General features: G+C 36.9%; 1 protein-coding gene across 1 annotated transcript in view; it reads right to left on the bottom strand.

Moving 5' to 3' along the window:
• The window catches only part of LOC107684130 (ankyrin repeat and fibronectin type-III domain-containing protein 1-like), a 92,396-nt gene that overhangs the window by 14,334 nt on the left and 62,443 nt on the right, over positions 1–15,619 (bottom strand). Inside the window, exons 12-19 of the mRNA XM_016480342.1 lie at positions 13,500–13,613; positions 11,965–12,062; positions 11,245–11,335; positions 9,951–10,058; positions 4,979–5,078; positions 3,997–4,129; positions 1,062–1,178; positions 243–458 (exon numbers count right to left, since the gene is read on the bottom strand). Coding sequence (XP_016335828.1) covers positions 243–458; positions 1,062–1,178; positions 3,997–4,129; positions 4,979–5,078; positions 9,951–10,058; positions 11,245–11,335; positions 11,965–12,062; positions 13,500–13,613 — 977 coding nt within the window. The remainder of the gene's footprint in view (positions 1–242; positions 459–1,061; positions 1,179–3,996; positions 4,130–4,978; positions 5,079–9,950; positions 10,059–11,244; positions 11,336–11,964; positions 12,063–13,499; positions 13,614–15,619) is intronic.

Raw genomic sequence — 15,619 nt, 5'->3', positions numbered from 1 at the left:
TATATATATATATATATACACACACACACACATATGTGTATCTTTATTTCTTATTATCTGTGTGTTGTTGTTGTTGTTGTCTCTGTGTACTGGAAGCTTCTGTCACCAGAACAAATTCCTTGTATGTGCAAACATACTTGACAATAAAGCTCTTTCTGATTCTGATTATTTAGGTATCATTAATGTCTGTAGACTAAACAGTGCAAGAGTTGATGTTTGAGTCAGGACAGAGCTGTATTTACCTGTATGGTTATGAGGAGGATGTCCAGGGCATATGGTTCCTCAGGAGTGGAAAGAGACTTCCTCTGACTCTGCAGTTTGGATACCTGCATCCACTTCCCATTGAAAAAGGAATAAAGGCTATCCATTTCCCTCACTGTCACAAGCAGGACATTCCCATGACGGTCTTTAATAGGCTCATAATGGACTCGGCCCAAATTGTGAGTGCCCAGAAGATTCTGTTTGGAGAAAGACAGAGAAATAGAGAAGAATTTAAACCTCTGATGCTTTGCATGGTGTCCACTACAAAACAATTGTTATTATTTATTTTTTTTATTTATTTTGGGTGTGACATTGAAACCACCATGGAACCGATAATAATATTTAATATAATAAAGACTGTCCTCTTTATCATATCACTGTGCTTTTGATTTATGACAATAGAAATATAAAATACCTGACAAAAAGAACAAAGCACCAAGTATTTCTCTCAAAGTGTAATTCTCTCAAAATTTTTACAAATTAATTATTTAATAATAAAATACATAAATTAATTAAATAATTGTTATATTGTAAATGTATTGCATTGAAAAATAAATATTTTAAATATTTTAATTTAACTTCCAGGGAGAAAAAAAAAAAATTATTGTACTAAAAAAAATGTTAAGTAGAGCGTGTTGGCTAAAATAATTGTTATGCATTATAAAATATGCTCAAACACAGACACACACTCTGCTCAGAGTCCCACATAAGAGATTATCCCACTCAATTTCAATTTGTACTGAGATCAAATCCCATTATAGTGATAAATTGTTAGCAAGGCTCATCACGGGCTGGCAAACCTGCAGTTGGCCCGCGGCCGCCAGCATCTTCTGTCTGGACTGCAGAGTGGAAGAGGAAGAGGTGGAGACTGCCAGGCTCTGTCTCAGCCACCGGACATCTTCCCACATACAGGACAGCTGCAAAATAAACACACACGTACACTTGTGAAGTTGGAGGAAGCTATTTACCCAATTCCTCGACATCATTCATCCAGAGTGCTTTATCTTCAGTGAGGCGATATCTCTGCTATAAGGTGCTTGAGACAGAAAAGTCCATCATTTTTAAAGAAGAAACCATCTGTGTGCCTGCCTGTTTATGTGACTGTTTAACCTTCAAACTATTTTAAACTTGGAGACAAGGTTCATCAAGTCAACATCAAAATTTGCCTTGACGAACTTTCATTTTTTAGTTGCATATTAGGAGACAAGTTGTAAAATAAACATTTGGATGTGGACATGAGCGCTTAAAATGCTGCAAGGTTCATTCCATGAGTATAACTTTACCTCCAATCTCACCATAAAATCTAGAAGTATTTGGCTATCAAACAAAGAGCTATATTCTGCTAAGACTCTCTCTGCTTCTTGCATCACACCACTTTAGCTTTGTAATGATGGGCTAATTACAAATGCGCGGCCTAACGTCAAAACTGTGGTGACTGTTCACTTTGACAGAATATATTTAGGACGCTAAGCTGACCGCAGGCTGCATTTGGAAGAAACCAACAAAAATATTGACGCTTGTCAAAGAGATGTGTAATGAAAACACAGAAAACGTATGTTTCAGTTCAGTGTTAACAAAACGCACGTTACTTTAGTGCAGTTTCTCTCCGCTGCTTAATGTCGCGGTTGACTGTGTGTTTTTACATACCTTGGTGAACCACAGAAAGTCCTGCATGAGGGAGCTGCTGTATGAGTCGTCCACCTCCACTATGGGGATCTGATCCTCATTAGTCACTAGCAGACTGTCCTTATGGTAAAATACAGATGCTATATAAACTCCCCTGCAAAAGAAAAAACAGGCAAGAGAACCTATTCAGAACAAGGCGAATTCAGCCTATTCAGCTATAATGTTAATTCTATAATGCTTGGCACTTTCCAAGAATAGAGTACAAAATAGGGCCTGAAACTCCTAAAGAGGGGGTCTTTTTTTTATTTCGGCAAATATTTAGTGATATGATTTTTTAAAGTTAAGATAATGTTGACCGTTAACCTCACAGCAAGCAAACAAAATATTACATTTTTATTTTAGATATATTCATTAGCAGAGACAGCAAAGCAACTTAAAAATGAGCAGTACAACAAAGCAATATTATAGTACAATGTAATAATTATACAGGTTTTATTTTCTATTCATTGTAAAAACGTTTGCAGTTTTTGCAACTCTTGCCATTTCTAAATGTTATTAAAAACCCTAGACAGCAATTTAGTCATTTTCAAGCAATAAATATAACATAAACATTAAAATTAAATAGACAAAATTGTTTTTTTTTTACTGTTCATGTAATATCACAATTAATTATAAATGAATTATAATTATAAATGAAGGCATTCTAAATATAGTTAGTTAATTAATAATTAATTCAAAAGATTCTTTAAAAATTATGACCTAGTTGTTTGATTTTGATTGCTGGATTCAGTTGAAAAGGTCAAGACCACCTGAGGTAGAAAAGGTCAAATTCTGCTCAATGCTCAAAAATGCTCAAAACTATTTTCATGCACATATCTAATAGCACAACAATCCAGCAATAACCATTTTTGCCTCTAATGCTGCAATAAATGCTAATGTGACACTAATATGTAATCTTTTTGTGGGAAAGTGCCACCTATTTTGTGTAATATGCTCATACCACCTTTTGAGACTCTTGACAAATTTAGTAGATGAGTGAAAAAGGTGTTTCAGGCTCCGGGACACTGACTGTTTACGACTTGAATTCTGCAACTTTGATGTGTCTGGGGGAAAAAAGGAGTCAAGATGAACAGACAGGTAAAAACAACTAAATATATAGACTTGGTAGATTCCTATGGGAGACTGAAAATAATGTGAGAGACCTACAATGGAAAAACTGTGTGAAAAATCATCCTATATATCTGCAAGGTACTCTACTGAAAACGGTGGGTTCTTAGATTCATTCTGACTTCCTTAAAATTGACTAGTTGTTTAGAAAACCAAGTGATTTATTGAGTATGAACTAGTTTTGGTCATCCTCTTGAGATTAACATTTCCGAATTGCTTGAAAACTGTTGTCATCAAGACAAAAAAATAATTGTAAAGAGCAAAACAGACCAAGCAACATGCTGAATGAAGGAATAAACGTAGAGCACTTTGAAGACAGACAGGGTGAAAGAGCCTCAGGGGCGCAAGTGAGGGTTCGGGGGAGTCAGGCCACCGACAAACCGGTTATCTGGAACATTTCAGCTGCGTATCTCCCGCTTCAAGCGCAGCCATATCAGCCCACATTTCAGCGATGCCAATCTTCAGACGTCCCTGTTTTCGTGAAATTAAGCATCACGTAATTGCCCCCCGTGTAAACAGCAGGGCAGACGGAACAATCCATTTGGCTGAGAAGCTGTTTACAATGTGAAAGTGGCCATCAGAGCGAGCGAGTCACTGTGAGAGCAATCACGCTAACCCTAGTCTCCGTGTCTCCACCGGAGGGGTCTCTCTGCTTCTTGCATCACACCACTTTAGCTTTGTAATGATGGGCTAATTACAAATGCGCGGCCTAACGTCAAAACTGTGGTGACTGTTCACTTTGACAGAATATATTTAGGACGCTAAGCTGACCGCAGGCTGCATTTGGAAGAAACCAACAAAAATATTGACGCTTGTCAAAGAGATGTGTAATGAAAACACAGAAAACGTATGTTTCAGTTCAGTGTTAACAAAACGCACGTTACTTTAGTGCAGTTTCTCTCCGCTGCTTAATGTCGCGGTTGACTGTGTGTTTTTACATACCTTGGTGAACCACAGAAAGTCCTGCATGAGGGAGCTGCTGTATGAGTCGTCCACCTCCACTATGGGGATCTGATCCTCATTAGTCACTAGCAGACTGTCCTTATGGTAAAATACAGATGCTATATAAACTCCCCTGCAAAAGAAAAAACAGGCAAGAGAACCTATTCAGAACAAGGCGAATTCAGCCTATTCAGCTATAATGTTAATTCTATAATGCTTGGCACTTTCCAAGAATAGAGTACAAAATAGGGCCTGAAACTCCTAAAGAGGGGGTCTTTTTTTTATTTCGGCAAATATTTAGTGATATGATTTTTTAAAGTTAAGATAATGTTGACCGTTAACCTCACAGCAAGCAAACAAAATATTACATTTTTATTTTAGATATATTCATTAGCAGAGACAGCAAAGCAACTTAAAAATGAGCAGTACAACAAAGCAATATTATAGTACAATGTAATAATTATACAGGTTTTATTTTCTATTCATTGTAAAAACGTTTGCAGTTTTTGCAACTCTTGCCATTTCTAAATGTTATTAAAAACCCTAGACAGCAATTTAGTCATTTTCAAGCAATAAATATAACATAAACATTAAAATTAAATAGACAAAATTGTTTTTTTTTTACTGTTCATGTAATATCACAATTAATTATAAATGAATTATAATTATAAATGAAGGCATTCTAAATATAGTTAGTTAATTAATAATTAATTCAAAAGATTCTTTAAAAATTATGACCTAGTTGTTTGATTTTGATTGCTGGATTCAGTTGAAAAGGTCAAGACCACCTGAGGTAGAAAAGGTCAAATTCTGCTCAATGCTCAAAAATGCTCAAAACTATTTTCATGCACATATCTAATAGCACAACAATCCAGCAATAACCATTTTTGCCTCTAATGCTGCAATAAATGCTAATGTGACACTAATATGTAATCTTTTTGTGGGAAAGTGCCACCTATTTTGTGTAATATGCTCATACCACCTTTTGAGACTCTTGACAAATTTAGTAGATGAGTGAAAAAGGTGTTTCAGGCTCCGGGACACTGACTGTTTACGACTTGAATTCTGCAACTTTGATGTGTCTGGGGGAAAAAAGGAGTCAAGATGAACAGACAGGTAAAAACAACTAAATATATAGACTTGGTAGATTCCTATGGGAGACTGAAAATAATGTGAGAGACCTACAATGGAAAAACTGTGTGAAAAATCATCCTATATATCTGCAAGGTACTCTACTGAAAACGGTGGGTTCTTAGATTCATTCTGACTTCCTTAAAATTGACTAGTTGTTTAGAAAACCAAGTGATTTATTGAGTATGAACTAGTTTTGGTCATCCTCTTGAGATTAACATTTCCGAATTGCTTGAAAACTGTTGTCATCAAGACAAAAAAATAATTGTAAAGAGCAAAACAGACCAAGCAACATGCTGAATGAAGGAATAAACGTAGAGCACTTTGAAGACAGACAGGGTGAAAGAGCCTCAGGGGCGCAAGTGAGGGTTCGGGGGAGTCAGGCCACCGACAAACCGGTTATCTGGAACATTTCAGCTGCGTATCTCCCGCTTCAAGCGCAGCCATATCAGCCCACATTTCAGCGATGCCAATCTTCAGACGTCCCTGTTTTCGTGAAATTAAGCATCACGTAATTGCCCCCCGTGTAAACAGCAGGGCAGACGGAACAATCCATTTGGCTGAGAAGCTGTTTACAATGTGAAAGTGGCCATCAGAGCGAGCGAGTCACTGTGAGAGCAATCACGCTAACCCTAGTCTCCGTGTCTCCACCGGAGGGGCTTGAAAGGGAGGTAGGAAGGCAGATTTTCTGTTTGAAAATCACTATCAAACTCCTCAAGGAATAATGTGTCTTACAAGTCCCTTAAGAAGATTAAACCTTGGCCCCTTTGACCCTACAGTGGCGACTGTTAACAGTACGTGATTAAATGCACACACTGATTGTTTCCTGCTTGGCTAGATATTGAAATAACGTAACCTCAAAACCGCAACACAGAATCTTACTGGAATCTCAAGACAATTACGTCCCTATTGAAAAAAAAAGTCAACTTTGATTACATACGCTGGAATATCACAACCAGACTTTAAGGTTTGGATGTCAACCGCTATTTTTGTATCACAACAAGTAGGAGTGAGAACATAATTATCCACTTTGGGAAGACATTAAATCCGTTTTAACATATTTATGTGAAGATCAGCGGTAGTTTCCAGTCTCCGCGAGCCACTGCACGTGTTGATAAGTTGAGTGCAGAATTCGTATTTATTTCTCCCTCAGAAGGTTAACTAGCTTTGACAAGCAGATTATAAGACATGAGTGCATTGGCCTCCTGTGCCGCCAAACTGTCACACTAAATAAATAAAGAAATGCCTTTTCATTTATGAAAGCAAAAAGAAAAAAAAACCGGATCGCCTTTGATTAATGACTTGGCAATTCATCTGTCTACCGCACAGTGAGTGCAACCATAAAATGAGGTGAGTGAGAGTCGGAGAGACGGCGAGCGCTGGTAGCATTCTTCATTTTCTAACTAATTTAGCGGGGGTCAACGGACCCTTTTCAACATACGAGAGCGAGCGAGATCATCCATAACGATCGTGGCCAGACTTTCCAGGCCCTCGTTGACAGAAGCGCTTACATAGCAGCGGCGGAGAGCGGAGGTGTGCGTGTGAGCGATCGTGCTGTGCGTGTGGGTGTTGCTGTGTCTCATGCAGGAACACTGGGAGCTGTGTGCACGACACACACGCACACACACACACACACACCTCGGCTTGAGAGCAACCTCTCAGCTCCACATATACACATCATAAATTAAGATAACCTCTGCTTAAACGAGCTGTATTTTTTTCAGAGTGGTTTTTATAGTGGTGTCATTGTACTGATGCTGATTAATTTTGCAGATTTATTTTCGAACACCGTCGCTCCAAAAATAACTTGGGTAAATACATTGCCCCTGCCAGCATGTGTGCTTATGGGGGACATATAATGCACACATATTGCAAATAAATTTCATAATCATTATTTTTTATCTTGTTTTCTAGCAAATATCTCTGTAAGTCCTTATAACTACATTAATATCTTAAGAAATGTATTCTTGCTTGCTTATTCTCTAATTATTTGCATTTCACTTCTGCCCCAGAATGTGTACTATGTCTTTGACAGTGTGGTAAGAAACATAAACAAGATATTGTACTATTTTTTTTCTAAGGATTTTTATTTTTTATTGGAATATTTTAACTGGAATTTTTACTATTCAATATATATTCTTTGAAAACAAGTCGTATTATCTAACGCCCACACCAAAAACTCATAAGACCTAAATCCCACTCTGCACATATTTACATACGAAACATATGAGCCTAGAAGAGATTAATTGTGAAATTTGTGAAACACTGTGGATACTGTATGACAAATCCCAAAACACACCACAATTTATTAAAAAGGAAGTACATTTATGTGGGTTTTAAAGATGTTTATATTTTCTTATTATAATAAACTATTAATTAATGTGGTTTTTAAGATGTTTCGACATTTTTACTGAAAAACAAGACAGACTGATGAAGAAAATGCTTTTTGCAATGCACATACACACATTCTCTCTAAATTAAAATGGACAAAGACAGATGTGTTATTTTTGCATAGTTTCTACTGTTTTTCTGCTTTCCACATCAATAAAAACTCTCATACAGTGTTTTTCTTGTAGAATCAATTCAATAAATTCATTTGCGACGCTGGCAGCCATCTCTCTGACTTCATTAGTGCTGACCTCTAAACAGATAAGTGATGCTGTTTTTTTGCTCACCCCCCCTCCTGCTTGTGGCCGGCTGCATAGCTGCCTAATGAAGTTGCTGTTTGTGAGCAGTGCAGTACTGTCAGCACCAGGAACAGCGTTCTTCTATACCTCGGCGGCTGGCCTCTGGGTTAGAGAGTGGGCCTGAGGCCAAAGCAGACTGTCTACGATTCACGCTACGTCCAGCCTGCTTCGTTTTAAAGGTGTTTGTGCTCGAGCCCTGTGATTTACAGTGCTGCACTATACGGACGACATGTTTGACACATAGATGTTAAAATCTAAAATGGATAAATGTATTAAAACATTATTTATTTACATGTCCTCCTCCCCGGCCTCGCTACTCGCGTGAAGAGCGTAGGAGGGCAGGCAGCAGGAATGCTGAGAGAGTGTATTCATACTGCTCTGGATGGCCATACTTGAGTCAAAACACTTTGACCATGCTTCATTTCGTCACTTTAATACAGAGTTAATCTACTGGAAGAAGTGTGGACTTAGAAGACGAGAGGATGTTGGGAGGGAGAGATTTCTGGTGAGTGGGCAGATGGGTGGAAGTGAGAGAGAAATGGGCAGAGAGAGAGAAAGACTATGAGAAAGAGTGAGAGCATTATGAGAGACAAACGAGGGAAAGACCAAACACAATAAAGAAAGCAAATAAAAGAGCACCAGCTGAGCAAAAAACAGAGATTATAAGGATGAAGTCATCTGGGAAATTTTGCAATGGAACTCCTGCTCTGATTCAGAGGATATACAGCCTACTTTTAGATAGGTATATGCATTTTTAAAAAATCAAGCAGTCAGTGCAAACTGTCTAAAATCACGCTAATGAAAGCACTGCTCTTATATATCTTATATATTTTTATTGGAATATTTTAACTGGAATAAAACCATGTATCAAACTGTCTGAAATCATATGAATGAAATGACTGCAGCAACAAATTAAAATAAAAATTATAAAAAATGTATAAAAAATAATAAAATGAATATAAAATATTCATTCCATTGTGAAATTCACCAGATATATATAATATATTTAAATATATAATAAGTATAAATGAAAAAAGAAAAAATATATATAATAGATTTAATCACTTAGAATTAATCTGGTCTAAAATTTGTCCCCACACCACTGATCACAATGCAGCGGATATGAGATTCCCAATGTTTTGAACCATTTACAGTGTAATAGGTTTTCAGGCTAACATGGGAGAGCAGAGATATTACAAAAACTTTCAAACATGATTGAATACGCCTACGCTACTGTGGCGATTTATTATGCTCTGAAGGCAGGTAGGAGGACCAGTTTGATATCAGGGACCATAAATATGTTGCTTTAAGAGAAATGGGGATGTTGACCATTCTGAGTATAATTGTTTAATCAATCCAAGCTCATAAACCTGAAATGTTTGAAACACACTAATGCTCAAAAGTTTGGAGTATGTAAGATTTTTTTATGTTTTTGAAATCTGAAATCTGAAAACTTTTCTGTTTTAATATATTTTAAATTGTAATTCATCCCTGTGATGGCAAAGCTGAATTTTCAGTAGTCATTACTCCATTCTTCAGTGTCAAATGGTCCTTCAGAAATCATTCTGATATGCTGAACTGGTGCTAAAGAAACATTTTCTTTCTTTTTTTTTATCAATGTTGAAAACAGTTGTGCTGCTAAATATTTTTGTGGAAACCATGACATTTTCTAATTAGGATTCTTTGATGAATAGAAAGTTTGAAAGAACAGCATTTATTTGAAATAAAATAGTTTGAATCAAATGAAATGTCTTGTCTATTTAATGCATATTTTCTGAATAAAAGGATTCATTTAAAAAAAAAAAAAAAAAAAAACCATTAAAAAACATTCTGAACACTACATTTAGATCTCTTACATTTATCTTACACAGGCATCATATATAAGATAATGTAAATCCACTAAAGTATCTCACAGGAGACATCACATGTGCTCCAGAGTCTTGCTACATCACATCACTGCTCATTTCTCAATCTCCTTTTTCTGTACAATTATATAAATGAAATTGCCAGAAAGCTAAAAAAGGAGCATTTGTGCATGTTTGTGTGAATGAGAGATAGTGTTCTTACTCTTAGATGTTTGTGTATTTATGTGAATCACTAGGAGTGATCTGTATGTGTGTGTGTGTGTATGTGTACCTCCACAGCAGTAGTGCTGGTGTGTGGCTCGAACCTGCTGCAACAGCCTCTCCATAGCCTCAATGTGACCTCTCCTCTTGCTCTCTCTCCCATCGCAGTCCTTCCAGTCTAAAAGAGAGAAATATCACACAAAACTCAGCTTTAGATTTGGGACATGTTCTAGACGTCAAAAAAGACATTTAATTTGATTCAGTCAGACTTGCACAAAAAAGAGCAAAAGCTTGTCTAATAGTCTTAAAATACCCCAAAATAATCCAAAAGTATGGCTTTTGGTATGATAAGTATGGCCATACTGAATAGCAACACGTTATCAAGAGAGGGTCAATTGAATGCAATGTATTATAATGAGTAAAAAAAAAAAAATGTAGCTGTTCCCAATAGGAAGGACAGCCTTACGGTATATTCTCTTTCAAATTTATTTTATTAAAGGCGGGCGTACACGGTGCGATTTTTGCTGTCGTACGAGCTCGCAGGCGATTTTTTTCTCTCGGGAGAAAATCGCAGATGCTCGCATGGTCACGGCTCGTACCGTGTGAGAAGAATTACGGGCCGATCCGAGACGTTACGAGCACCTACCGTCAGATGCTGTCGGTTTAAATTCGTGGCGTATGTGCGGTTGAACGAGACGATTTGGCGATCCATCTGAAGTTGACCAATCAGAAGATGACAAAAACCATATAATAAAAACTATTTCGTCCTCAGAATCCATATTTTTATGAATGGCGCGAAACGTAATGCTTACGTCAGAGATTGTAAAATCGTAGTAAATTCGTGTCGTGTGTGACTGACTCCGTACGATTTTCGAATAAACTCAATCGTGACATGTGCCAGAGCTCACGACGTTCCGACCTTCAGAATCGCACCGTGTACGCCCGCCTTAAATCTTCATTTCACCCAGACAATTTTCTGTGTCTGTATTGCGTACATGCACTTTTATAATGCTGGATTTGTTACTGACGCAAAACTTGTCAGTTAGTTTTTTCTTTGCAGTGCTTATTTGAAAGCTGAAACTCAAGGCCAGATCCAAAGAGTATCAAAGGTGGCAGGGTGAGTAGAAGCCGTGATGGTTAAATAATAGCGCAGTCCTACATCCAAGGATGTTGGTTACAATCAATAAAATTTTCTTTCCTTTTAACTGACATGATATTTGAATTAGAAGCACAAAACTATGCTGACGCAATGCTCAAAGGTTCGAGAACTTTCCAGTCAATGGTGTTTGAAGCTGTAGTATGCTTCTTTTTAAATGATCATTTATTGTGGTACTTGGCAATTGTGGCTGCTTTGCAGAACTTACTGGAGGAAACAGCAGAGGGAGGCTGAGAGAGTTGTGCCGGACCCCAGCCTTTCATATTGTAGGCGGACACTTGAACGTAGTATTGTCTACCCTGTAACAAACAAGAAAAATATCTTAGAAATCTTTTACTAATAACAAGCTGTACTATAGTGGATTTCTGTGGACATAAAGTAACACATAAATGGCAGCAGACATGTATAACTTTATACTATAAAATGGCACAAAGTGCATTAGTTTGCAAATTGAGATTCTACAATCCACAATTGTAAGTCAAGGCTCTAATCTCTTTCATAAGTAGTTTTAGCAATATACAAGTTAATTTTATAAACCCCTTTGCATGACTAAATTGATTTAATGTATTTAAACATACATGTATTTACAGTGTACATACTTTATTGTTTTTTAATATTATTCACATTTACCTACAATAATGTATGTGAGGCTTATATAAAAAAAATAATGTATGTAATTCCTCATTTATTCTTAATACCATTTATTTTTAAAATTAATAGTGTATTATTTACTAAAATTCTATTTATTAATTATTAAAACTTTTAGAGAAGTTTTTTGTTCTGTACAATGAATGAACAGACAATAATCTTTGTGTTTGTGACAGCAAGTGCACAAGAGACTAGATGTTGTGATATTGTGAGAAAACATTGTGACTCAAAGTATCTATCTCTGGTTCACAGTAAAGACTACATAGTAATTTTAGCTCACCGTGGTAAGACCTGTTATTGTGTATTTCAGGGACTGCAGATTCTCAAGGATCAGCTCTCCGGCTAATAAAGAGAAGTCCTTCAGACAGCTCCATTCCACTGCAATAAACATCATCACACATTATACAGAGTTAAAAGCTGAGAACATCAATAAATGAGTGAAGTCTAAAGAAACCAAATAGGACAGAATGAAACAGGACCATGATAACGACAACTGCAGAAATTACAGCTACAACAACATTATAGTTTGAATAACTAGATATTTATATTAGAAAATGTGAGTGGTTTTTGTCCATGCAAAACTCTGCACCATTTTGCTAGGCTGTTGTGGGTGGTTGCTCAGATGCTCTAGATGGTTGCTAAGGGGGTTTACGGTGGCTGTTCACTGATACATATCTCCAACTCTCTATAATATTCAGATGCCCAGATATGACTTGGGACCTTGGGAAAGTCCATGGGTTTGTTCACCTGTTTATCGTCTGTTGAAAATAAGTGTAAGTGCTAATAAGAGTAATAAAACACCTCTTCTCCACCCCTTTCATACAATTTGTTAGTTAAGTAATGTAGAATGTTAGTGGGAAAGTTGTAATTTTTCTGTATTTCATGTTGTTTCTTTGGAAACAGTGGGTATAGAAAAGAATCATCCCCCTTTACAATAATCACATTTTGTTGCTTTGCAGCCGGACACAGTTTTTGTTTTAACCAGCTGTATTTACTCAGTGCAAATTATTACATCCAAGTGAAAGATATAACACCAAATTGTCTACAAAAAATAAATAAAAAAAACAGAATTAACTGCTTCAGAGTTGCTGTAGGCCTCTTGGTCGCCTCTCTGACCAGTTTCCTCCTGGCTCTTTCATCCAGTTTGGAGCGACGTCCTGATCCAGGGAGGGTCTGTGTTGTACCAAATAGCTTCCACTTCTTAATAATAGACTTCATTGTGCTTCTAGGCATTGATAAAGCCATGACATTTTTTTGTATCCATCTCACTTGTGCCTGTCCACAGCTTTCTCCCGGAGATCTTTTGACAGTGCCTTGCCACCCCATAGTTGATTGTTTGCTTCAGTTGCACTACCAAGGACTGAAATACTCCAGGAAAGCTCTTTTCATGCTGAGCTAATCAAAATCACAACAGCTCATCACAGTTGAAAATCAAATGGCTTTGTGTGCCATTGAGAAGGTAATTAGCTAAACCTGAGTTTACAAGTCATTTTTAGGAGGGGGTGATCCTTTTTCCAACTCAGTGATTCCAGTTTTTTTTTTTTTTTTTTCTGACATGTTGGTGTTATATCTTTCAATTGGATGTTATAAGTTGCACTGAGTAAATACAACTGGATAAAACAAAAACTGTGTCCATCTTCATTTCAGGCTGCAAAGCAACAAAATGTGATTATTGTAAAGGGGGGTGATTCTTTTCTATACCCACTGCAATAACACAATTTAATAATTAAAAAAAAAACAAATGAAAAAAAAAACACCCTTTCTCAAGGCAATCAGGTATATGTGTGTGTAATACAGACAAATGGCTGCACTGACCTTTGTATTTAGTCACTACGGCCGAGTTCATGCTGGCAGGTTCCTGAAAGCTAACAGTGAGAGACGTGCTGCCGGTCACACTCAGACGCACCATCAATGGAGCCTCCGGAGGTCCTGAAAGAGCCAGTTCAACGGTCACATAGCATAACTTGCACATAGCTTGCATTGCTTTTAGGGAGGGGAGAACAATTACTGATGATAATTAAATAACCATAAATACAGGTGATGTGTAATTGTTTGATGGTAATATATTCCAATAAAAGACTTATTATGCAAAGACAACTATAAGTAATCCATTTGCAGGTTGATTGCCCATAAGTATAAACATTGTACCAACATCAAAACATGTTCTGCTCTGTTTGAGTATCTCAGCCAGCCCAGCTCAGCAACAATAGCTATGTTTTTGGGGCGATATCTGTTAGACACATCAATGGAAGATGGAAGAAGTGTTTGAGTGTCTGCACACAAAAGTGGCTTGACTGACCATTTATTTTCACAATTAATAAAAATAAAGTCTGAAATTGCTTACACCTTTAAACAGACATCTTATTGTCCTTCAGAGGTGGAATGTAATAGCTGTTTATTGCTTTTCTGTTGACCTGCTGTCAGTGTAAATGGAGCCGCTGTCTGCCCCAGGGGAATCCAACAGCAGTGGAAAACACTGCAAAAAGTTATTTTCTGAAGGTGCGGTCACAGTTACCAGTGATCAATGAACTTTTTTGGGGTGAAACCCACTCATTTCAGCAGGAATCCATTTTGCGTGAGGGTTAACAATCTTTCAATGCAGATTTCATGTTGGATTCAAGTTGATCATGCAAATTCGCTATGTTGAACAACACAAAACTGCTTGGTTTGGAAGTGATTTCTGTGTGAGCTGTTCATTATACTGTATATTGTCACACTATTGACAATAGTGTAATTGACAATACACCATTTACAAAATTTCATCTAAATTTAACGTGACCGTACAATTGTTCTATTTTTGTTTATTATTTTCTTGAAAATACATGTACTAGTATTTGTGTCATGTTTTCCAGTACTGATGTCTAAATATTCTTAAATCAAGATGCATTTGCTTTTTGAGTTTTTGCTTCTTCTTTTTTTCTTACCCCACTGGCAGATAATTTTTCTTGTTTAAACAATAAACTCATTTTGATAAATGTTTCAGAAAACAAGACCTGATATCTTATGTCATTTTGTTTCTCAAGTAAATGTATGTCTATTTAAGAATGCCTAGATATTTGTACTGGATAATATGACAAGAATACGGAGCAAGAAAATGACTTTTTGCAGAGAATAACTACTTATTTATATAGAGATTACAAAAATTCAGGGTTTATACAAATTCAGCAAACCGTGAATCTACAGTAGCTGTATAGTTTGTTGGGCTGAACCATGTCCTTTTTACGACCATTTACAGTGGGTATAGAAAAGAATCACCCCCCTTTAAAATAATCACATTGTTGCTTTGCAGCCTGAAATGAAGACGGACACAGTTTTTGTTTTATCCAGCTGTATTTACTCAGTGCAACTTATAACATCCAAGTGAAAGATATAACACCAACATGTCTGAAAAAATACAGAAAAAAAAAAACAGAATCACTGAGTTGGAAAAAGGATCCCCCCCCCCCTCCTCCCCTCCTCCTAAAAATGACTTGTAAGCTCAATCAGGTTTAGCTAAGCACTGTCAAAAGCTCTCCGGGATAAAGCTGTGGACAGGCACAAGTCAGGAGATGGATACAAAAAAATTAAAAGGCTTTATCAATGCCTTGAAGCACAGTGAAGTCTATTATTAAGAAGTGGAAGTTATTTGTTACAACACAGACCCTCTCTGGATCAGGACGTCGCTCCAAATTGGATGAAAGAGTAAGGAGGAAACTGGTCAGAGAGGCGACCAACAGGCCTACAGCAACTCTGAAGCAGTTGCAGGAATTTATGACAAAGATCATTTTGGTCATTGTGTGCATGTGACAACAATATAACAATTCTCAATGCTTATATGGGAGGGTTGCAAGAAAAAAAGCCACTCCTCAGGAAAGGCCACATGCAGTCACGACTGAGCTTTGCTAAAACACACCTTAAATATTCTGAGGCAGATGAGACTAAAATTGAATTATTTG

Source organism: Sinocyclocheilus anshuiensis, unplaced genomic scaffold, assembly GCF_001515605.1.
Source record: "Sinocyclocheilus anshuiensis isolate Anshui unplaced genomic scaffold, SAMN03320099.WGS_v1.1 scaffold553, whole genome shotgun sequence".
NCBI lineage: Eukaryota > Metazoa > Chordata > Actinopteri > Cypriniformes > Cyprinidae > Sinocyclocheilus > Sinocyclocheilus anshuiensis.
Note: the sequence above shows the minus strand (reverse complement) of the source record. Positions and strands in the feature narration are given on the sequence as shown.